Source organism: Phyllobates terribilis, unplaced genomic scaffold (genome assembly GCF_046119375.1).
Source record: "Phyllobates terribilis strain yellow unplaced genomic scaffold, ASM4611937v1 Scaffold_2__4_contigs__length_985480577, whole genome shotgun sequence".
Lineage (NCBI taxonomy): Eukaryota > Metazoa > Chordata > Amphibia > Anura > Dendrobatidae > Phyllobates > Phyllobates terribilis.
The window spans coordinates 855,324,678-855,347,416 of NW_027362762.1; the positions used below are offsets into that span (position 1 = coordinate 855,324,678).

Genomic DNA, 22,739 nt, shown 5'->3' on the forward strand with positions numbered 1-22,739 from the left:
CCTTGTGACACGTGCTGCTTCATGTGTCGGTTTTATTTTCATCCTAGGCACATGATGTGCGCACCAATGAAGTGGTGGCCATCAAGAAAATGTCATACAGTGGGAAACAGTCAAATGAGGTAAGTAGAAGTTCAAGGTGCAATCAGCTTCTCCTGTCAGTAAGGGTTTATTCTGATCATATTGAAGTAATGGCACTTCTCTTTTGGATATTCCATCACTTTATGATCCATTGAGGCTTGACCTCGGGGACTCCCATTGTCTCTGAAAATGAAGGTCACAGCCTTAACGGGGGTGGGGTATTCTTGCTAGGCTCTCTTCAGATACCTGTAGAGGTGACGTCACGAGTCCTGCTCACCTCTATACAGAAATGAGTGGAGCCGGAATAGCCTATTAAAGGACATGTAAGTAGGACAGGTGCATGATACTGGCTGCTCACTCACCCGACCCGGCAGATATCTGAAAATGGGGCATCACAAGCCCTGCTTCCCTCTGGGGTAACCACTGAAAGTGTATGTTTACACTGCTTCTTTTGCTAGTTTTCTAGCTGTCAAAAACATTGTTTTTTCAAGCAGAAGACACTTTTTTTTGGGAGGGGGGGTGGTTTAGAGGTGCTTTTAGTAATGTCTGTTTCTGCTCCGCGTTTTTCAGGTTTTTTTTTTTTTTTTTTTTAAGCAAAAATGGTGACAAAATGCTCAGAAAGACGCCTCGGTGTTTGTTTGGCTTTCCCATTGTCTTCTATTGTGAAGTATTGAGCCTCTTTCCAGCGGAAAAAGCCAGATGATTGGACATTTCCATTATTTTTAAACTCTTGGCATATTTTGAAGTATTGAGAAGATGTGCAAACGACCTATAAGGTCGTTTTCCCATACAAATTAATAGGTCTATTCTTTTGATTGTCCCATTAGCGATCTTATATATATTTTAGATTCTATTATAATTTTAGCAGTCTCACTTAAAAAATGGCAAAAAAGAAGCAGGTGAACATATCCTTTTTGTATGCTGTGGCCCTCTAACAGTTTCCTGCACAGCAGCGCCCCGGCCACCTTCTGTGCAGAGAGCCCCTGCCAGTCCATGTTGACGTGGTAATGCAGCAGAGCTGAATTCATTCTTTTGTGTATCTATATAAAAAAGGATATGTAGCTAGATACCACAGCCATATTACACAGCATTGTGGCATATGGAGAAAACAGTGCTTCATGGTGCTGCCGTACTGCAGATGATGGTGTGCTTATGTGTCCATAAGATGGAGCCGTAGAAACACCGGAAGCAGAGTACATAGTCTACGTATGTGTCTATTTCTTATTTTTCCCATTTAGAACTCTTGGTAAGTAATTTGGACCCAAGTCTAAGATGCTGGATGTGATCGCTTTGTAACTAGTGACACGGCCTACGGGGTTACATAGTCATTGTTGCATGTATTTTCCACTTTTGCCTTACATGGAAGGTGCACGTTCTCTCCCCCTTATAATAAGTTATGCTCGACACGTCTTCATCTGGTTAAGTAAGTGCCCCCTGACCTCTACAGCAAATGACTGAATAGGTGAATATTGGAAATATACTTTGTCGGTAACATCTCATTATAACGTCTCACATGTCAACTTTAGTAGTTGGAGAAAGCCCCGAGACCAGTCATTCATTGTACCTATGCACACATAACGTTTTTCTCTTCCACCTCCTACAGAAATGGCAGGATATCGTCAAAGAAGTGAAATTTCTTCAAAGGATAAAACATCCGAACAGTATAGAATATAAAGGCTGCTATCTGAGGGAGCACACGGCATGGGTGAGGAGCCTTTCATCCCAGTGGTGCTTGCTTTTCATGATGTCTTTGCCATTTTTCTGTTCATGAATACATTGTCTTTTATATTAGTCAGTGAACCTCTGCCCATACTAATGTGGGAAGTGTTATCTATGGGTAATGTACAGAACAGTCCTGCTGCATTTACCATGCTTTTTTTAATGTACAGTGTGATACATTCAGTATTTGTTGCTGATTTTGTCACACAATTTTGGCGTGTTTCACCCCATTTATTGTAAAGGATGTATTTCAGGTACCTCACAAGTTGATTTGTGCATAAGATTCTCATCCACGTAGCTGGCACGGTATCAATCATAAAACATCTGAAAATCTGCACCCAATACAGCGTGTATTCAATATTCAAAATATTAACGGGGTTACCACTACTAGACAACCTCATATCATTGGCCCCAGAGTCGAGCAGAAATTTAAAAAAAAATCTATAGCTCACTTCTAGACTGGCTCCTTTTCAGCCCTGTGTCCCGTAAGTAATGTCACTTGACCCCTGCAGGCAATCAGTCGCCACTGATGGGCTACAGCCCTTACATTTACGTCCTAGAGGAAGGTAGCTCATGCATAGAATTTTTGACCATGTCAGCAGGCAAGACCACCACGAATGAGTGCTCACGGGGCAATGAAAAGCGTTACAGACAGCGCCAATGAAACCATATTAGTTGGTTAGGCCTCCCTCACACTTGTTTATTAAAAGAAAAAGTTTGTAGAAACAAATTGCGTTTATTTTCTTGCATTTATGACATACTTATTTGTAAGTCTTATAGAAAAAGTGCCATAACCACATCAAATTATGGAGGGCTGAAAGCCACTGTCCCTAAAAGCATTCTAAAAATGTCACAATTGTGAACTCACTGTTGGTAGTGTGTATCATATTGTCCTATCAACGTCAAAGTAACATCTGGCAGCAACATTTTTGGTCAAGAAAAACACACGATACTGAAACCATTCTTTTTTTTTTTATTTTTAATGTGTGTCAAACCAGCTTTACACATGTTCATTTCAATGTGAACCCAATGTGCCTGTATGACCGCCTGTCTCATACGTGGGTTAGTAAAACATCACATTTAGGATCTTTTGAATGTCTCTGCTATTGGACCTCCACCAATTAGTCAATTAGAGTATGTCTCCTCTGTGTGATACAAGACCAGCAAAAGGGATGATGTTTTAGGAAATCTCATCCACATTCTGCAGCGCAATCCCTGAAGGGAAATTGACCCGCTGTGCTTGCAGATATGAAATATACAGCATGTCCGTTTATGACTTCCACCACAGATTTTACGCTTCGTTGTGGAATTGCTGTGAACTTGCTAAATTCACCTTTAGCATTGCAGAGTTCACAGCAGTGCAGTTGCTTGTAGAATTTACCCTTTCAGGATTTTTTTTTTAAAGTGACCATATCTTTTAGACACTTAATACATGCATTAATTGTAGCTGTTTTGGTTTAAGTATTTCACCATTTGTTTTTTTTGCAGGTTTATTGTTTCCCAGCACACTGCTGGCTATAGAATAAGTCAGGGGTCCTCAAACTTTTTATAAGGGGGCCAGTTCACGGTCCCTCAGACCATTGGAGGGCCGGAATATAGTTTTTTTAAAAAACTGTGAACAAATTCCTATGCACACTGCACGTATCTTATTTTGTAGTAAAAAAAACAATACAGGAACAAATACAATATTTAAAATGAAGAACAAGTAAAGTTAAATCAACCGGTATTTCAATAGGTAGGTAACTGTACCCAATAGGCAGGTAAATGTCCCCAATAGGCAGGTAAATGTCCCCAATAGGCAGGTAAATGTCCCCAATAGGCAGCATAGGTCCCCAATAGGCAGCATAGGTCCCCAATAGGCAGGTAAATGTCCCCAATAGGCAGGTAAATGTCTCCAATAGGCAGGTAAATGTTCCCCAATAGGCAGGTAAATGTTCCCCAATAGGCAGGTAAATGTTCCCCAATAGGCAGGTAAATGTTCCCCAATAGGCAGGTAAATGTTCCCCAATAGGCAGGTAAATGTTCCCCAATAGGCAGGTAAATGTTCCCCAATAGGCAGGTAAATGTTCCCCAATAGGCAGGTAAATGTTCCCCAATAGGCAGGTAAATGTTCCCCAATAGGCAGGTAAATGTTCCCCAATAGGCAGGTAAATGTTCCCCAATAGGCAGGTAAATGTTCCCCAATAGGCAGGTAAATGTTCCCCAATAGGCAGGTAAATGTTCCCCAATAGGCAGGTAAATGTTCCCCAATAGGCAGGTAAATGTTCCCCAATAGGCAGGTAAATATCCCCAATAGGCAGCATAGGTCCTCAATGGGCAGGTAAATATCCCCAATAGGCAAGTAAATGTCCCCAATAGGCAAGTAAATGTCCCCAATAGGCAAGTAAATGTCCCCAATAGGCAGCATAGGTCCTCAATAGGCAGGCTGTTTCCCCCTTATAATGCCCTATGCAGGCTGTTCCCCCCCCTTATTATGCCCCATGCAGGATTTCCCTTTCTCCCACCATATAATGCCCCGTGCAGGATATCACTCCCCTGTCTTTATAATGCCCCATTCAGGATGTCACCCCCCCATATAATTCCCCATGCTGGATGTCACTCCCCCCCATATAATGCCCCATGTAGCATGTCACCCCCCCATATAATGCCCCATTCAGCATGTCACCCCCCCATATAATGCCCCATGCTGGATGTCACCCCCCCATATAATGCCCCATGCAGCATGTCACCCCCCCATATAATGCCCCATTCAGCATGTCACCCCCCCATACAATGCCCCATGCAGGATGTCACCCCCCATATAATGCCCCATTCAGGATGTCACCCCCCCCATATAATGCCCCATGCAGGATGTCACCCCCCCATACAATGCCCCATGCAGGATGTCACCCCCCATATAATGCCCCATTCAGGATGTCACCCCCCCCCATATAATGCCACATGCAGGATGTCACCCCTAATATTATGTCCCATGCCTCCATACATTAAAAAAAAAAAAAAAAATCCAATACTCCCCTCCCTTCTTGCCCGCTGCCGCTGCTCAGGTCCGGACTCCAGTGTCTCCGGCGTTGTCCCTCTCTGCGCTACCTGTGACGGCTCAAGGGAGGGCGCGGTGGAAAGACGTCACCGCACCCTCTGACCTGAGACGTCACAGGGAGCGCACAGCAGGAAGACAGCTGATCTGCGGAGGCACGGGGAGAGGTAAGTATCGGGCTGCCGGGGCTCTGAGAAAGCGGGGGGAAGGGCGGGCGCTGGCACTGCTCTCCTCTGCCCACAGCCCGGCAGGCCGGATAAAAGTCCTCCGCAGGCCGCATGTGGCCCGCGGGCCGTAGTTTGAGGACCCCTGGAATAAGTGAACTGAAAATCTGTCAGTGAGCTTGTTCTGACAACGAGTTTAGAACACACTTCACATTTTCATCTGTTTTTTTCCTGAGGAATTACTGATAAATGATTAATCCTGACCTCTTTATATTGCATTTATAGTAGCACAATCCGTTTCTGAATGAGTTGTCCTCCCAGTTGTAGCCCATTTCTTGTATATGGCAGTGTTAATTTTTCTGTCTTTCCAGTTTGCTGCAGCGCGTCCTTGTATTTGTGCTTCTTTCTCATCTGTTTCAGAAGTAAATACAACGTTTTTGTACAGTAAAGTGATGTGTGTTCTCATTTTCTGTTTTCTCTCTCCAGCTGGTTATGGAATATTGTTTAGGATCTGCATCAGACTTATTAGAAGGTAATTCTTCATAGTTTTTATAGATTTTATTTAAAGGAGTAGTACACTTTCTTAAAGGGGTTGTCAGACTCTGTGACTGCAGACTTGTGAATCCCACATTGCAAACGCTGCAAGCTATGAGGCTTCTCAGACGCCGGATGCGGCGGGCGCATGACTGCAAGTATGTGACTTGCATACATGCGTTCTCGTGCCGACTAGATCGGCTTAACCTTGCTCAATGCAAGTGTATTAAGTGAGGCCGGACACCTCTAGTGGGGTTGTGGCCGTAAGTATGAAAATCGCATACTTGCAGTGACATTACGGCCCAGCACCAGCAGGATTCACATAGAGCGACTGCAAACGTGTACCACGAGCCAGACAACCCCTTAAAAAATGCTGCTTAGTGGATGCCATTTCTGTAGAGCGGTTTCAAACTGTCGCAATATACTTCTCCGCAACTCCCAGTTGTGCCAAAATGTAGCAAATTTTCAAAGCCCCAATTTATACCAGAATTCTACTGAAATTGCTTTGCTGAATCAGGGCCAATGTGTAAAACAACCCTTAAATCAATGGGGACCATTTCTAGAGTTTAACACGAGGTGGTGTGGTTGTGACTGAAGCTCCTTTTTGTACATTAGTCAGGCTGGTAAATGCTATAACTAGACTGCAGAGATCCTTTGTTCGGCGTGTTTCCAGCTCCTTTCACCTGCTGTATTAGCACCGCTACATCCCTTTTGTATAGAAGCTTTTATAGACTGATGGCGGAATCACTATAACATTCTGCACCTTGTGATTCTCTACACAAATGACATTTTGTTTTTATCTTGTTTTTCAGTACACAAAAAGCCATTGCAAGAAAATGAAATTGCAGCAATCACACATGGGGCACTGCAGGGATTAGCTTATTTGCATTCTCATAATTTAATCCATAGGTGAGTAGATAATTGATACCTTTTTATATTAACATTGGCAGAAGCAATAACAGTTTTCATTATTTAAAAATGAATTTTCCCACCCCCTGACCAAATTAATTCTTTAGCATTGTGTATGTACTATGCATAGTACTTTACTGCACAGAAATTCCTTAAATTAATGTCTATAGAGCTTGGAAGGATACCATCTAGAAAAAATGGCCATGAAGCTCGAGGCTGCCAGTGCCTGACGGGTCTCTGCCTATACATGTATATAGGGGAGATACCATTCACTCCAGGACAACGGGTGGGGAGAAGCTGCCAGGGACCCACTTGATCATGTAGTCTTCTTGGCAGCCTATAAAGTATGTTTTTCTCTGAAATGCCGCAGTGTTTCAGAGTCAGACATACCTGGCTGAGATAATTAGCCAGTACCTCATACATGCTGTCTGTGGATCGGGCCAACTACATTTCCTTACACAGCCGGGTGGGCAGGAACGCCACCCTGAAGCAAAAACAAAAAAGAAAGTGGGAGGCCCCAGATTAGTGATTTTAGTAAATATAACCCAGTATCAAAACTTTGCAAAAGTAACCCTAATGTCCCCCAAAAGTCCCTGACTTTGACAGTCGGCCCAATCTTCCTGGTTGTGGAATAAGAGTATGCAGAGCAGGATCCCACAACCTGTTGCTCTCGCAGTGAAAAAGTGGGATCTCGCTCTTTCCTCCATTGCAGCGTTGCTGCGTACCTACTTTAGCTGTCACCAAATGGTAACGTCATTACAGCTGTTACAGTTTGGTGACAACTTATTCCGGGTCACTACTGAATTAATGGAAAGAGCGAGATCTCACTTTTTCTCTGCAAGAGGGGCTAGGCATGCCCGGATCCCAAAACCTGTGTGTGCTCAACTTGAAAGTCGGACCCTCTAAGGGGACATTAGGGCTTCTTCAGTGACGTTTTTGTACTGGATTATATTTAGAAAAATCACTAATCTGGTGCAGCCCACTGTTATTAAATAGAAAAAAAGGGCAGCCCCCAGATTGGTGTCAGGTACAGACATCAGTCTATTGTGCATGGTGGCACCTCGGCTCTCCCCTCTGACTGTCTCTTGGTATTTCTCTTGTCTCTTGTCTGATCCTTTTGTTTGGCACTGAGATGAGCTCCAGCCAGTAGAGTCACGGAACAAGACTGGAGCACTTGTCCGACAGCTGTCTAATATTTATGGGGGGCTTTAATTGCTTATAACCTGGAAAGGTATTTTTATATAAGTGCATAACCATTGAGTGATGGGCTTTGTGTAGAGCTGCTCGTCGGAGCAGAGTCTGATACATGGTGACAGCATGGCCTCCAGATCACTATTATCAGTGCTAACAATGACTCCTTTATCACCTGTGTAACATTGTGTTTTCGATAGAGATATAAAGGCAGGCAACATCCTTCTCACAGAGCCGGGCCAGGTGAAACTTGCTGACTTTGGGTCTGCATCTATAGCCTCTCCTGCCAATTCATTTGTGGGGACACCATATTGGTAAGTGGGAGATGAAGCTTATGTCATAGCTTTGTTCTGCTAAAATGCAGCAGCACATTTTTGTTTTATATAAATATATATATACAGAAATCAGTGTTGCTATGGAAACAGTAAGGTTAGAATCCCAGATGTCTTGATATTTCGGGGCTGTCTGTTAGCCGTACGCATTATTATATGCCAGTGTATTAGTATTAGACGGTATATAGGTTTTAGCTTGTTTACTTGTCAGTATAATTCTATTGGGCAATTCCCTTTAAGGTTATGCAGAGTATGATAAATTTTTGGATGGGTGGATCCCCAGAGGTGGGATCCACATCATTCTCTAGTACGGGACCCCTTCTTGCTACCACTGTGAAAAAAGAAGTGACTGCCGACGTGCAGCTCTCTATTCACTTCTATGGAAGTTAGACGAAGGCTGTAACCTTATGGTGTTTGCTTTCTATTTTAGGATGGCCCCTGAAGTAATCTTAGCCATGGATGAAGGACAGTACGATGGGAAAGTGGATGTATGGTCTCTTGGGATCACTTGTATTGAATTAGGTAAATTCTTATTGTAGTCTGCCACATACATTAGTGGTGGGAGGGAGTCATATTTGAAAATATTGTAAAAGGGTGTGTGCAGGCTTATATTCCTGCCCTGACATCGCACATGAAGATACCCCACTGTTTGCTGCACCTCCAGCCTGTATTGTGCACATGGGATAGTACCCGTGCATCATAATGGGCATTGGACGATTGGCCTAGAAATTGTGCGGCGCTTAGTGGCGTGCCTGAAGGTCAGGAGAGTTTACCTGCACAACCTTACTATTGTTCAGAAATTCCTATTAATTATAAACCTCTATTGCTATGTTAGATTGGATACTTCATTCTTGTTAGGCCTTAGTAAGACCAGCATTTTTTTTTCTCCTCTTTCCTCATACATGGAAAAAAAAAACGTATGTGATTCAGCACACTGATTAAAGGGTTCATTTATGTTTAAGGGTATGTGTGCACGATCAGTATTTGCTTGCAGAAATATCTGCAGCGTTTCTGCAAGGTTCTGCCCCTCTTGGCACCAACAACGCTGTGGAAATTCCACCCTTTTTTGATGCGTTTTCATGAGGTTTTTTTGTGCGTTTTTTGTCTGCGGATTTGCCATGCATTTTTTCTGATGCATTGTATAGAAAAAACGCTGGCAAAACCACACAAAGAATGGACATGCTGCTTATTTAAAAGCACATAAAATCTTGTCAGGAAAATTCCTGATCATGTGCACAGAGCTTCCAAATTCTCATAGGAAATATGGGATAAGGATTACAATGCGTTTTTGGTCCATTTCTGCGCTGAAAAAATGCACCAGAAATGCACCATGTGCACATAGCATGCCCTATGTGGCTGTTTTTACCATCAGTAGTTTTTAAAAATATATATATATTAATTTTTACTAATATTTATTTAATATTTTCAGTGGCGCAATATAAAATAAGCATCAGTAATTTTCTGCAAAAAAACTTGTAACGCCCATTATAATGTTAATTATGGAGCGCACATGGATAGCATCCATGTGGTGTTTGTGATTTTCATGGAAGCATAGACTTGTGTGAGTGATTTTCATCTGTGACTAACATGAAAAATGGATACTTTTTCTGTGATTTATTTATTTTTTTGCAGACACAGTCTGCAAAATAAACACATGAGTAGCTCCTTAGACCACAAGGAGTATGTGATCTATCCTAGAAAAACGACGATACAACATGTATGTGAAAAATGAACGTCCTACTAAGGCAGTAGTTCTCAACTCCAGTCCTCAAGACCCACCAACAGATCATGTTTTCAGGATTTCTTTAGTATTGCACAGGTAATAATTCCATCACCTGCACAAGCAATAATTCCAGCACCTGTGCAATACTAAGGAAATCCTGAAAACATGATCTGTTGGTGGGTCTTGAGGACTGGAGTTGAGAACCACTGCACTAAGGCTTATATAGTATTTCATTGTTGAAGTAGATTAGCTTTGCGCCAAGATCATCCTGCCCTTTCAGGCTAGGTTCACTCATTTTTTGGCGTATTTTGAAGTGGATCTGCTCCAAAATCCACATGAAACACTGCTTCAAATAATCTTCCTGTCCTATTTTTGTGGGAAATCCACTTTACTGTTAATACATTTTTTTTTTTTCTGCCAAGAGTTAGAAAACCTTGTCGTGGAAAAGAAAAAAATTAATTTTTGGGGGCTGAAACTGAGCAAAATCTCCAAAGTTATGATATTTGGAGGAGATTTTAGAGTGTGCACATAGTCAAATAATGCATTTCCTGTAGAAATCCAATAAGTTTTTCAACTGCGTGAACATAACCTTAGATTGCAATCTCTGATTGGTCATTGTTTTAGCTGGAAAGGGAGAATAAGCAGCTGCCAGACTCCTTCATAGCCGCTCATCTCTGGGGGAAATTAAATTTGTCCGTAGACGTAAAATTTTTAGTTGCACATTTTGTCCTTGGGTTGCCCTGTAGTTCTCAATTTGTCATAAGAGCTATCACATGCCAAGACGGGGTTAGTCTGACGTCTAACCTTTCTTGTACTCTTTTAAATGGAAATAAAATAAAGTCTTTGATTAAAATGGAAGGAAGATGGGTAATGGGGTTTTCGGGATTTATCAGTTGATGTTTGTTCTTCACAGCTGAAAGGAAACCTCCTTTGTTTAACATGAATGCAATGAGTGCCTTATACCACATAGCGCAGAATGACTCTCCCACACTTCAGTCTAGTGAATGGTGAGTATTGCACATGACCATCATAATGTTCCTCGCTCATCAGTGCCATTGTTTGCTTCACAATTGATCACAATCCCTTTCATTTAGGTCTGTTTCATGGTCGCAATGGTTTCTGTGATAACTTATTTTTCTTTATCACTGGTCATATATTACAAATAGACATGTAAAGAGAAATTGAACTTCTCTGAATTCATGATGCAAACTTGCAGTGTAATCTTTAGTTTTTTTTTTTAAAGAAACGCATTTCTTAAATGTGAAAGGTTGCCGAGAGTGCAAACAAAGCAATAAAAGAAAATAAGTTCTATAAACCAAATGATCCAACTATAGAACATAATGTGACACAGTAGTAAATGTATAAAGGGAGACAGTTCACATAGGGCTCTGTTCACATCTTATCCGTGTCTGAGGTATACACAAATCCTACTTCATGCTGTGCGTTTTGCAGGATCCACTGTATAGGAAACCACAATTTGCCTTACATAATGGAGTTATGGGGACATTCTCTTGGCCTCCAGTCAATTGAATGGGGTGTTTATGTATTCATTCATTTGGTATAGGAATACAGTTTATAATTTGGGTTTTTGTTTTTATACATTTTTCAATCTTCTGTCATGGTACAAAGATATATATATATTTTTTTTTTTTTCCTGTGGTAAAGGGTATTCCTACGTATTCAGAGATGGGAATACCAGCCTATAGGCGGACCGCCAGTGGTGGCCGGAATTTAGTTCCAGAACTCTTATGGAAGTGATTGTTAATTATGGAAAGAGCGACAGCTAATAGACGGCTATTCTCGTCTCAGCTAGACATGACTGAGCTGAAAATACCTATTTGTAAATCTGCAGCAAAAAAATGCTTACCTCCCAGTGGTCTTGGCTGCGACTGATCACATTGGCAGGTCATTAAATGTAGGAAAGCTTCTTTAAATGTTTTACTAGCGCTCTGCAAATACAGACGTGTAAATCCCAAGTCCTCAGCTATAAACTGAGCAGTTCATTCCTGGAATCTGTCAGGAACCAGAATTAGGCTGAACATACGATACCTTCTATGCAACCTCAGTCTAAGAACATGTGTGGCATTTTATTTTTCTTGGTCCTGACAGTGGCCACCACCTAGTAACTAATGTTCAGTAACAGTCTCCACTGAACTATGATGCGTGTGCTGCCAGCAGAATATCCTTTTCCTGGAACTGTCATGATGTCAGAAGAATGTCATCTTAAAATTGTGTTTTTTTTATATAGTACTGTGCAAAAGCTTTAGGCAGATGTGGAAAAAAAATGCTACAAAGTAAAAATACAGTGTTAATAGTTATCAATTAAAGTGAATATACTATAGAGAAATCAAATCAATATACGATCTGACCACACTTTGCTTTCAAAACAGCATCAATTCTTCTAGGTACACATTTACAGTTTTTGTGGGATCTCACCAAGGAGGTTGTTCCAACACATCTTGGAGAACTGATCAAAGATCTGTGGATGGTTCTTGCTCAAATCCTTCTGTCTCTTCATGTAGTCCCAGATGGATTCAATGCTAAAATCAGGCTCAGTGGGGACCATACCCTCACTTTCAGGACTCCCAATTTTTCTTTACTCTGAAGATGGTTCTTAATGACGTTGGCTGTATGTCCACTTGCTGACATGCAACCCAACACTTACTGTACAAGGCACATCCGCCATGCTTTACCGCTGCAGACTCTCGTTATTGTACCGCTTTTCAGAATTTTGGCTAACTGCCTTCTTTTGCAGCCAAATATTTCACATTTTGCCTCAGTCCAGAGAACCAGCTGCCGTTTTTTTGTTGTACACTAGTCCTTATGTTTTCATGCTTAGTTGAGTCACTTCATCTTGTTTTCATGTCAAAGGTATGTTTTTTGTCTGCAATTTTTCCATAAAGACCTCTTGTAGCCAGACTTTTCTGAAAAGTAGATGGGTATACCTGGGTCCCCCTGGCTGCTGTTAGTTCTGAGATGATGGCACTGCTGGACATATTCTCATTTTCAAGGGAAGTAAACATAATGTGTCTTTCATATGCTGCAGTAAAGTTTCCAATGTCTACTGTCCTCAACATAGCCCAATTCTTTGTGCTCCTTCAAAAGAGCTTCAACGTCACGTCTTGAAACCCCAGTATGCTTTGAAATCTTTCTCTGGGAGAGACCTTGATGATGCAGTATAACTTCCCTGTTCCATGTTGCTTTGCTCAGTGTTGTCATGGTTTAGGATCTGTGACCTAAAACGAGAACAAAATCCTGGAAGTAATGATATAGTCCCCATAGAGCCCTGATCTTAACATCATGCAGTCTGGGATTATATGAAGAAATAGAAGGACTTGTAGAGGTGTACATCTACAGAAAATATGTGGTTAGTCTCCAAAATGTTTGGAACCACCTGTTTGCTGAGTTTCTTAAAAAATTGTGCATAAGGCTACATTCACACATCCGTGTGGGTATTTCCATCTAAGAGAAACAGACTGTTTTTTGTGTTTTTTTTTCCTTTCTCGTGTCATTCTAGTTGCATCTGTTTTTTTTCCTCATCCCCATTTTTCACTGAAGCAGATAGGCTGTCTGAACTTTTTTCATTCCGTTGACTCTCAACAATGTGTCAGGTAATTAAGGATGAAATACAATTTATGGTATGTCTTCCTAGTTTCATCCATGTCTCGCTTATCCCCATAGACTTTAAGTGCCACATTTCATTTGCAAAATTTGATCAGCATAAGACATGCTCGGAGCCTCCTGGACCAGAGACACCCATTTTTAAAATGTAAAGGGGTATTCCCATCTCCAAGATCCTATCCCAATATGTAGTAGGTGTAGTAATAATAATATTAGCAAATGCCTCCAATTAGAAATGTAGTGTAGCATTTTTGATTCACTATGTCTCTTTCCTCATGTGCAGGCATTGCAGGACCTTAGGTATCCATGGTTACGTCCACTGATAGTGACAGCTAGCTGCTAGAGGTCATAACCATGGATACCTAAGGTCCTGTATTGCCTACACATGAAGTAAGTGGCATAGCGAATCAAAAATACTGTACTACATTTCTAATTGGAGGTATTTGCTAATATTATTATTATTATTACACTTACTACATATTGGGATAGGATCTTGGAGATGGGAATACCCCTGTAAGTGTGTATGGCTCTGTGAAACTTTATGGGTCAGTGTGCCATATGAGAAAGAAACGGACAGCACTAGAACGTGTCACATGGATGTGTAAATGTAGCCTAAGGTGTACCTAAGAATTCACGAGGTTTTAAAGGCAATAGGTCGTTATACCAATATTGAATTGAAATATATATATTATTATGGGGTGAATCAAAAGAGTATACAAACATTACAGCAGGTGATCACAACTGATTCTTTTTGTGAGGTAAAATATTTCACTGCCTGTTTTTAATCAATGTTTTACTTCAAAGAAAGATTCAGCTGTGATCCCATGCTGTCCTGTCTGTATACTCTCTTTTTCTTTCTCCCCTGCCCAGGAGATGTGGTATGATCAGACCATGTTCCTGCACGGTCAGACACGGCCATTACACAGTACATAGCAGGGGCACATTTATTATCTCAGCACAGGAACATTTTATTTAAACACATCCAATTGTGGAAATTATTATTATTCCAAGATCTATTGATAAAAATTAACCCTTGTTTGTGGGAAAACACCTCTAACACCACACTTCTAAACTGAGTTTTACCTGGACTTATCTGCTGAGCGTCTCACACTTTTAATGACTTCTATTTTGCTCTGTAGCTGCTATCATTTCACATAATGTGTGATATACAGTGTTTTGCACAGGTGTCAATCTTTTCTAAACCCTGGTGTACAGAAGACTTTTCCTCACACATGCAGAGGTTACATTACTTGTAAACTACACTTATAACAACCTAACAGTCATAAGTTCTTATGGAAGTATTCTCTTTTCCTTCCTTCATCCTTCCCAGTGCTCTTAGTTTGAGCTGGGACTATAGTTAAATGGTATTTTTAAAAAAATATATATATTTTTGGTCTTTTAAAAAATCCAATTCATGTTAAGTGTTAGAAACCACCTCTGTGACGACATGTTTTCTTATTCCTTCCGCAGGTCTGACTACTTTCGAAACTTTGCAGATTCATGTCTCCAGAAAATTCCTCAAGATCGACCAACGTCAGATGAGCTGCTTAAGGTGAGTGCTTCTTTTTCTTGGAGTTTAAAGAGAATCCCGGCAATCGCCACACACAGTCAAGTTCTGTATTAGAATTTACAAACCTAATCATGGTTTTCCTACATTGTAACAATGTTGATTTCAAAATGACTGAAAATGTGTTCTCTCTAAGCTCCCACCAGAGCTGTCTGGCAGACACTTATTCCCTGTTCCCCCATCAGAAGTATATGCGTGCTCGGCCGAACTGAGCATGCATGTGTACGGGGGGGAGTTCATTAGGACTATTGCTTGGATGACAGCTTTAGAAATATAGTGTATGACCACCTTAAGGCCCAGAGAATGACTGTAATGTGAGTCACAGGCCCTTTTGTTTTGGTAATGTTCTAAAGAACTGCGACAGATCTATGGTTTTCTCTTGGGTGATAATTCAGTAGTGTAAGTTTTAACTTATTTTGTTGTACCATCGGTTTTGATCTGTTTACTTTTAGTGTATTGTTGCATAAACTTTCCATTTTGAGGTCATAACTTAATGGATTTAATATGCTTTATAATATTGCAGCACATGTTTGTCTTGCGTGAGCGACCAGAAACAGTGTTAATTGACCTGATCCAGAGGACAAAGGATGCAGTCAGAGAGCTGGATAACCTACAGTACCGTAAAATGAAAAAGCTGCTTTTCCAGGAGGCCCATAATGGTCCCGCTGTGGAAACTCAAGAAGAGGAGGAGGTATGATCCTCAATTCCGTCGCTTAAAATGTGAAAAGGTTATTTATTTTGTAATCCTCCATGATCAGTTGCCATCACTGGCAGCCAGTCATTCCTCCTGATGTGGCTGCTGCAGCAGAACTGATGTCCATTGCTATAGATGAGTGATCATGTTATACTTGGTTAGTGGCTGTCCAGTATGGCTAAAGCAGGAGCACGTCTATAACTTCCATACGCACTAATTGGACAGTGGGAGCCTAAACTATAAACATCCTCTTTAAGCCCCTTTGTGGCTTGTATATGTAATACAATCCGATATATTTTTCACCTTACTTTATAGTCCATTAACTTTTTGAAAAGATGCATGCTATTAAAATTGTGGGGTTTTTTTGGCCCCACTTCTCTCACACCCAATGAAACCACACAAACTAGTATTTAGGATGAGAAACTCTTACAATAACTCTTATTTTGCTAATCATAAAATATGTGGCGAAGGATTTGTTTGGTCTAAAATTTTATATCAAGTAATTCTTTTTTTTTTTTCTTTTTTTTTTTAAGGAGCAAGAGCATGGCGTTGGCCGAACAGGAACTGTAAACAGCATCGGCAGTAACCAATCTATCCCAAGCATGTCTATTAGTGCCAGTAGCCAAAGTAGTAGTGTGAATAGTCTTCCAGATGCCTCAGATGACAAGAGTGAATTGGACATGATGGAAGGAGATCACACCGTAATGTCAAACAGCTCTGTCATTCATTTAAAACCAGTAAGTTTGTTTTTATTTTATACACAGATATATGGCTTTATTTTTCATTATTCATTTATTTACTTATGGGTGATGCCTTTGTAATAGTGGGAAAAAGGACCCATTCTCTTTATGCTTCATGTTGCAAGTTTTCAGATTTGTCTTTTGTTTTTAAATAATATAATTTTAATGACTAAATTTCAGGTTATAACTGTATGAGTTTTAGGGTGTCTATCAACCTAAACTGAGCCATATAGGTGACAATATCCCCTATAAAAATCGTACATTTCGTGTTCTGATCACGGCCTCCATTCTGCTGCTAATAAAGTTTAATCAAGCGGTAAATTAGCTGCTGCTCGCTTCCAGCCACTGATCTTGCATGTCCCTGCCCCCCTCGCTGCTGATTGACAACACTTACCTGCACTGTCAATCACCAGTGAGTGAGGCGTGGATATGCAAAACAAGTGGGTGGAACCAAGCTCCCTAATTGGCATATTTGGGTAAACTCAATTTCTTCAGAATGGTCACAGCAATCAGAACACTAGAGTTGCGATTATTATAGTGGTTATATCCCCTACACGACTATAAGGGCTGATCCATCAAAGCTTTTATGTCAGAAAACTGGTGTAAAATGTGTTGAAAAGTTGCTAAATTCTTGTGCAATGCGAGGTTGCTCAAGAAATAAGCGACTTTTCGTTGTCCTGCAAGTTTAAAGCCGCTCCGACAAAATAGGCGGAACTGTGAATGGGACGGGGTGTGGCTGCGCCCGTCCGTGAAATTCATTGTGGGGGCATTTAGTACATCAGAAATGTTACTCCAGTCCCTGACTAGCATTTCTGGTGAGGTGCATGCCACCAAAATGATATGCTGAATTCGTTAAGGAGCATGCGCCTTTATGAATTCAGTGCACCGTCCCCCAGCAAACCCTTCGTTAAGGCCGGAGTGAAAAACATCAGTCTTAATGAATCAGCCCCTATGTAAATAGTTTATAAGAACGGTTTTCGGCTGACAAAGTTCTTATCCGAATATTGAGCATGGATCTTGTGAAAATATCGTTACTACTATAATGCAGAAGAAACACCATCAAAATGCTACAAAGCTAAAGGCTTCCTGAAGTCCCCGTGGCTCTGTACTTTGGACTGGAGGCAGTGTGCTGGCATATGGTGGCACCTGATGCTGCATGCTAGGGGTCCATAGGAATAAGAAACATACCGCACGACCCTGTCGGCTTCAATAGGTGCCAAATCACAAGTTTGGGTTTGTTTGTTTTTTTTGTTTTAAGCAATAATATTGTACTTGGTATAAAGACACTCCACTTGTGATAGACTTTTAAGTTTCAGAGTATATACTTAGATTTTTTTTAAATCATCAGGAGGAAGAAAATTACCCGGAGGAATCTGAATCCAGAACACGGCCATCAGAACCACAGTCTCCACCCCAGGTTTCTCGCCACAAATCTCATTATCGGAACCGAGAGCACTTTGCCACCATACGCACGGCCTCGCTGGTATGTTTTACTTCGCTGTTCTTCTTTTTTTTTATTTTTTTCTTTGTGGTTGATCTGCAGGAAATCATTGGGCTGTGATGCTGGACAGCAATGCACGTACTGGTATTGTACCACTCTGCATAAAGGGAATTGTTGTGCTTTACTCTGTTTTATAATGGGTCCAAGTGTTTAGCATGCAGCGACTCATGGTAATCACAAATTCAAATTCATCTCTATGAACAATATATTTACACTGATGTGCCTTAGGAAACCTATGTAGATGAATTTAACCCTTTTGGCAAAGTGCACTGTACAACTATGCATTCATTGAATGACAGCAGTATTTAAGAGTCTGCCGCCTCACCCTATTGACCAACTTGATCATAAGGTGCCAATAAATTGCCATGGCTACTGGGTGCCCTTATTTCTGCCATGTTAGTATTCCAATGAAGCGTGTAAGTTTACCAATGCAATGCTATATTATTGCAGTAAATTCTATAGGCGACCGCAGGGACAAATTAATGTAAAATGTAAAAATTATTAAATAGAAAAGTTTAAATGACACTCCACCCCCCCCCCCCAATGCGGATTGCAAAATCTAAACAATATTAAAATATTTGGTATCATGGCTTGTCTAACTTTCCCATCTAAATATATAAAATATTTATCCCATGCTTTCAACACCAAAATGGAAATAAAATCATAAGGGCAGAATCACTGGTTTTTGAACACATCACCTCCCAAATAAAGAGAGATTAGAAAGTCATATGGACCCCAAAATGGTGCAAAAAAACTAGCCATGCCGTTCAACTGATGTAAAAAAAAAAAGGAACTGCTCTCAGAATATGGCCACTGAAGAAGACTAAAGTTTTTCATACAAAATTTATACAGTTTTTCTTTTTCTATCACCATAACTATACTGACCCATAGAATAAATGAACATGGTCATTTTGAACATAAAGTCAAAGTCCTAAAATCAAAACCCAAAAAAGAATGGCAAAATTGCTTGAAAGCCCCCTGTGGATTACATATTTGTCATCCTATGGAGTGCAGCCTGTGGTCTGCTTCAAAGGAGAACGTCTATTTAACTATATACTGCAATAATGTAGTTTTGCAATATATAGTTAAATAGCAAATATGTATGTAGATCTAAAAATAAAGTGGAAATTAAAAAAAAAAAAGTTTCGAAAACCTAAAAAAAGTTTAAAATATTTAAACTGTACGGTAAATGCCCCCCACCCATCCCCAAAGAATCAAATCTACAAAATTACTGTTTTTTTTTCAACCTAAAAAAACAAACAAAAAAAAACACTCACCTAGGTTCATTTACAGAAAAATAGTTATGAGTCTCAAAACATGGCGACACAAACCAATATTTTTTTTTACAAAGTTGGCTATAAAAAACAATATTTATCAGCTGATATAGTGTTAATCTGAAGGTATATAACATTTTAGCCATGTTTTCCTGTGTTAATGGAAAAGCGGCTATATGGAGAAAATGAACTTGCGTTCTCCCTGCAGCCGCTCGCTTCCAGTCATTGGGGCGGTGCAGGGTGTGTTTAGTCACTATGCAGGGAGTCCGCTGTCATCGCCGACATCTTGACTGACTGCCTGCCGCTGTCAGTAAAGGTGCAGTGGTATGGATGATGGCACCCTCACTGTGTAGTCAGCCCTGTTATAGACTGTTGCATTTTCTTCCTAAAACAGTTCTTCTAGCAACACAGCAAGACATGGTTAATAGCTACTTACCTTCACATTGCTTTCTTGTCTGCACATATACACCAGTTTTTGTCACTGACTTTTTAACTACTAAAATAAAACAAAAAAGCTTTAAATTTGTGATCACCGTAATCGCACTTATCTGGAGAATCACGTTGCCCTGTCATATTTTTTGTTTTTGTTCTGTCTTTCAGTAAATTATATTGTAAAGTAAATAATGACAGAAAAACAAGACCTCATACGGCGTAAAAATTAAGTTATTGTTCTTGCAAAAAGGGGAGGAAACAAGGAAGGCTCAAAAAATCAAAAATTGGCAGAATCATGAAAGGGGTTAAGTAAGGGATTCTCATCATATAAAGGAATAGCATAACATTAGGTTATGCAATGACTTTATCATGTGTAGGAGCCCAAGTGATCTTGAGAATGAAGGGGACTAAATCAGTGCTGCGTCTCCCTCCCAGTTTTTCCCTGTGCATCCACTAACTGCAGCATAGTCCTATTAAAGTGAATGGGGTCTTGGTGCAGTTCTCCAATCCCCTGGGCGGAGAAAACTTAAAAGGGAGCAAGGTGCTAAATTTCATTCTGAGTTTGGTGGAGGTCCCTGTGGTTAGATCTGTGTGATCATAAAGAGATGGCGTATCCTAGTGATCTGCCATGGTTATGCGACAGATGCCAATACGTGTTTTAAGCCATATTTATTTTAAAAAACCATCTAAACAGAAGTTAGTCATTGCATTTTAGAGAGATCCTTTTTGTGGTCAGTAAGCAGAAAACCATACAATAAATCATCAAACTGAATATAACTAAATCAGGTTTTCGCAATAATTTGGTAAGTTCACGTATCATCGTTACAGGTGACGAGGCAAATCCAGGAACATGAGCAAGACTCTGAGCTGCGGGAACAGATGTCTGGCTACAAGCGCATGAGGCGGCAACATCAAAAGCAACTGATGGCACTGGAGAACAAGCTGAAGGCGGAGATGGATGAGCATCGGCTCAGGCTCGACAAAGATCTAGAGACTCAGCGCAACACCTTTGCAGCAGAAATGGAAAAACTTGTAAAGAAACACCAGGCAGCCATGGATAAAGAGGTGAGGCTGCCATTACGTTAGTATTACCTAGTTTTATACACCCTATGCCAGTTGCTAATGGCAGTGGATAGGTAATTACCAATCTAATGAACTTTCTTTCAACAGTTGAAGCTGATGGCCAATGAAGAGAAGAAATTTCAGCAGCACATTCAGGCACAACAAAAGAAAGAACTGCATAGCTTTTTGGAGTCACAGAAGAGGGAGTATAAATTGCGAAAGGAACAATTGAAAGAGGTAAAACATAGACAACCTATAGTAAATTATGTCAGTCACCAAAGGCCAGCTTCCCACTGTTAAGTGACTTAAATGGGAATAAGTTACAGTGCTAGGTACAGCAACTGCAAAATAGACAGCTCCTTAAACAATCAAGGAGACTTTTAGAGGGGGTGTCAGGTGCTGGACCTCAGTCTGCTATGCCTGGTTATTCTGAGGATAGCCATCAATATCAAAACCCCAGAAAACGCTTTTAATTTTTCAGGACTGTAAGAATAGCTATTTTTGTTATTTTAGCACACCACATCATATATAGAGATAGATTATATAGATTATCAAGCCAGAAAGTGGCACAATGATGCAAATATACACCTGTTCAAAAGTTAAAGGGAACCTGTCACTCGATTCATGCTGCTCTAGCACAATTGCAGCCAGGTATGATGTTTTTTTCTGCAGCGTTCCTTATATGTACATGGAGAGAGACCTGTCAATCAACTGAAACAGAGCGGTGAGAAGCTGGCCAACACTGGCTCTTCAATCTATGTTTTATCTGAATCCCTTGCCATTTTCTTACTTAAATGTAACGTCTGGTCAGTAGTAGCCTGACCACCTCTGTTGTACCCTGTCCACTTTTCTCTAATTTTTTTTTTCTCAATGGAGATCAGATTGAAAGTTCAGAAATTCTAGTGCATGTGAACATGGCTTGTTTGAAAATTAGATTTTTTAAAAGATCAAAGTAACAAATAGATTAATAAATGCCCCCCTTCCTTCCCAATTTTTGTATTCAATCTTAATAAAGTCTTTTTTGTGTTTTCCTCCACAGGAGTTAAGTGAAAACCAGAGTACTCCGAAGAAAGAGAAACAAGAGTGGCTGTCAAAGCAAAAGGAAAATTTCCAGCATTACCAGGCTGAAGAAGAAGCCAATCTCCTGCGCCGACAAAGGCAATACCTAGAGCTAGAGTGCCGCCGTTTCAAGAGGCGGATGTTACTCAGTAGACATAACCTTGAGCAGGATTTGGTCAGAGAGGTATGATAGCGGCTGTATTGCATATTGTTACACTTTTTTTTACTTTAGCTTGAAACTGGTTATGTTTTACCCTCAAACCATTTTCATATTTTCTCTTATCAATCTCCATTGATAAGAACTTTATCTATACCAGATAATACTGTGAAAACATTTTCTGTGATGCGCCCATAGCCTTCAGTGGGACAAACGTGTGACAGGAGGAAACTCTCCTTTTTGGATTCTTTAGTCGTATAGGGAACATAAGGTTGTTAAAATCTTAGAGTATTTGCAATACTTCCATCCAGTTTGCCTAGGTACATGAGCTGTACTTAACTAATATCTTTATTTGACAAAATACAAACCGTTTGCAGAGTTTTTTGGTACAACTAAAGTTTTTCATTTTTTTATGGAAAGCTTTCTTTTTCCCACTAGGAGCTAAATAAGAGACAGACACAAAAGGATCTTGAACACGCCATGCTTTTAAGACAGCATGAGTCAATGCAAGAATTAGAGTTTCGTCATCTAAACACTATACAGAGGATGAGATGTGAGCTCATAAAGCTGCAACACCAGACCGAGCTCACGAATCAGCTAGAGTACAATAAGCGGAGAGAGCGGGAGTTAAGACGCAAACATGTCATGGAGGTCCGACAACAGCCCAAGAGCCTCAAGGTAACGACTATGGCTTATTATTTCTATGTGCAGTAACTGTGCTTTTAGAACGATGGCGTGATACCCAGGAAAAACTAACAAAGCCCATACAATTACATATTGATAAAGTTTGCAATTTGTTTAAAGTGTTCATATAGAAAAATACAGGAGTGTGCATAGAAATAGTCTTTCTAACTACACTGCATAGCAGATTGCGCTTTTAAATATTATTATTATTCTTCTTCTTACTTTCATAGCGCCATTAATTCCACAGCGCTTTCCAGACATCAC

The 22,739-nt window shown here is 40.4% G+C and overlaps 1 protein-coding gene across 2 annotated transcripts in view; it reads left to right on the plus strand.

The window, feature by feature from the left end:
* Positions 1-22,739, plus strand: part of TAOK1 (TAO kinase 1) — an 89,101-nt gene that overhangs the window by 58,101 nt on the left and 8,261 nt on the right. For both annotated transcript variants that reach the window (XM_073667939.1, XM_073667940.1), the window contains exons 4-18: positions 48-119; positions 1,682-1,783; positions 5,482-5,527; positions 6,342-6,438; positions 7,830-7,943; positions 8,392-8,483; positions 10,598-10,691; positions 14,776-14,857; positions 15,396-15,563; positions 16,100-16,303; positions 17,655-17,789; positions 20,342-20,578; positions 20,684-20,812; positions 21,615-21,818; positions 22,230-22,469. In XM_073667939.1, coding sequence (XP_073524040.1) covers positions 48-119; positions 1,682-1,783; positions 5,482-5,527; positions 6,342-6,438; positions 7,830-7,943; positions 8,392-8,483; positions 10,598-10,691; positions 14,776-14,857; positions 15,396-15,563; positions 16,100-16,303; positions 17,655-17,789; positions 20,342-20,578; positions 20,684-20,812; positions 21,615-21,818; positions 22,230-22,469 — 2,016 coding nt within the window. The remainder of the gene's footprint in view (positions 1-47; positions 120-1,681; positions 1,784-5,481; positions 5,528-6,341; positions 6,439-7,829; positions 7,944-8,391; positions 8,484-10,597; positions 10,692-14,775; positions 14,858-15,395; positions 15,564-16,099; positions 16,304-17,654; positions 17,790-20,341; positions 20,579-20,683; positions 20,813-21,614; positions 21,819-22,229; positions 22,470-22,739) is intronic.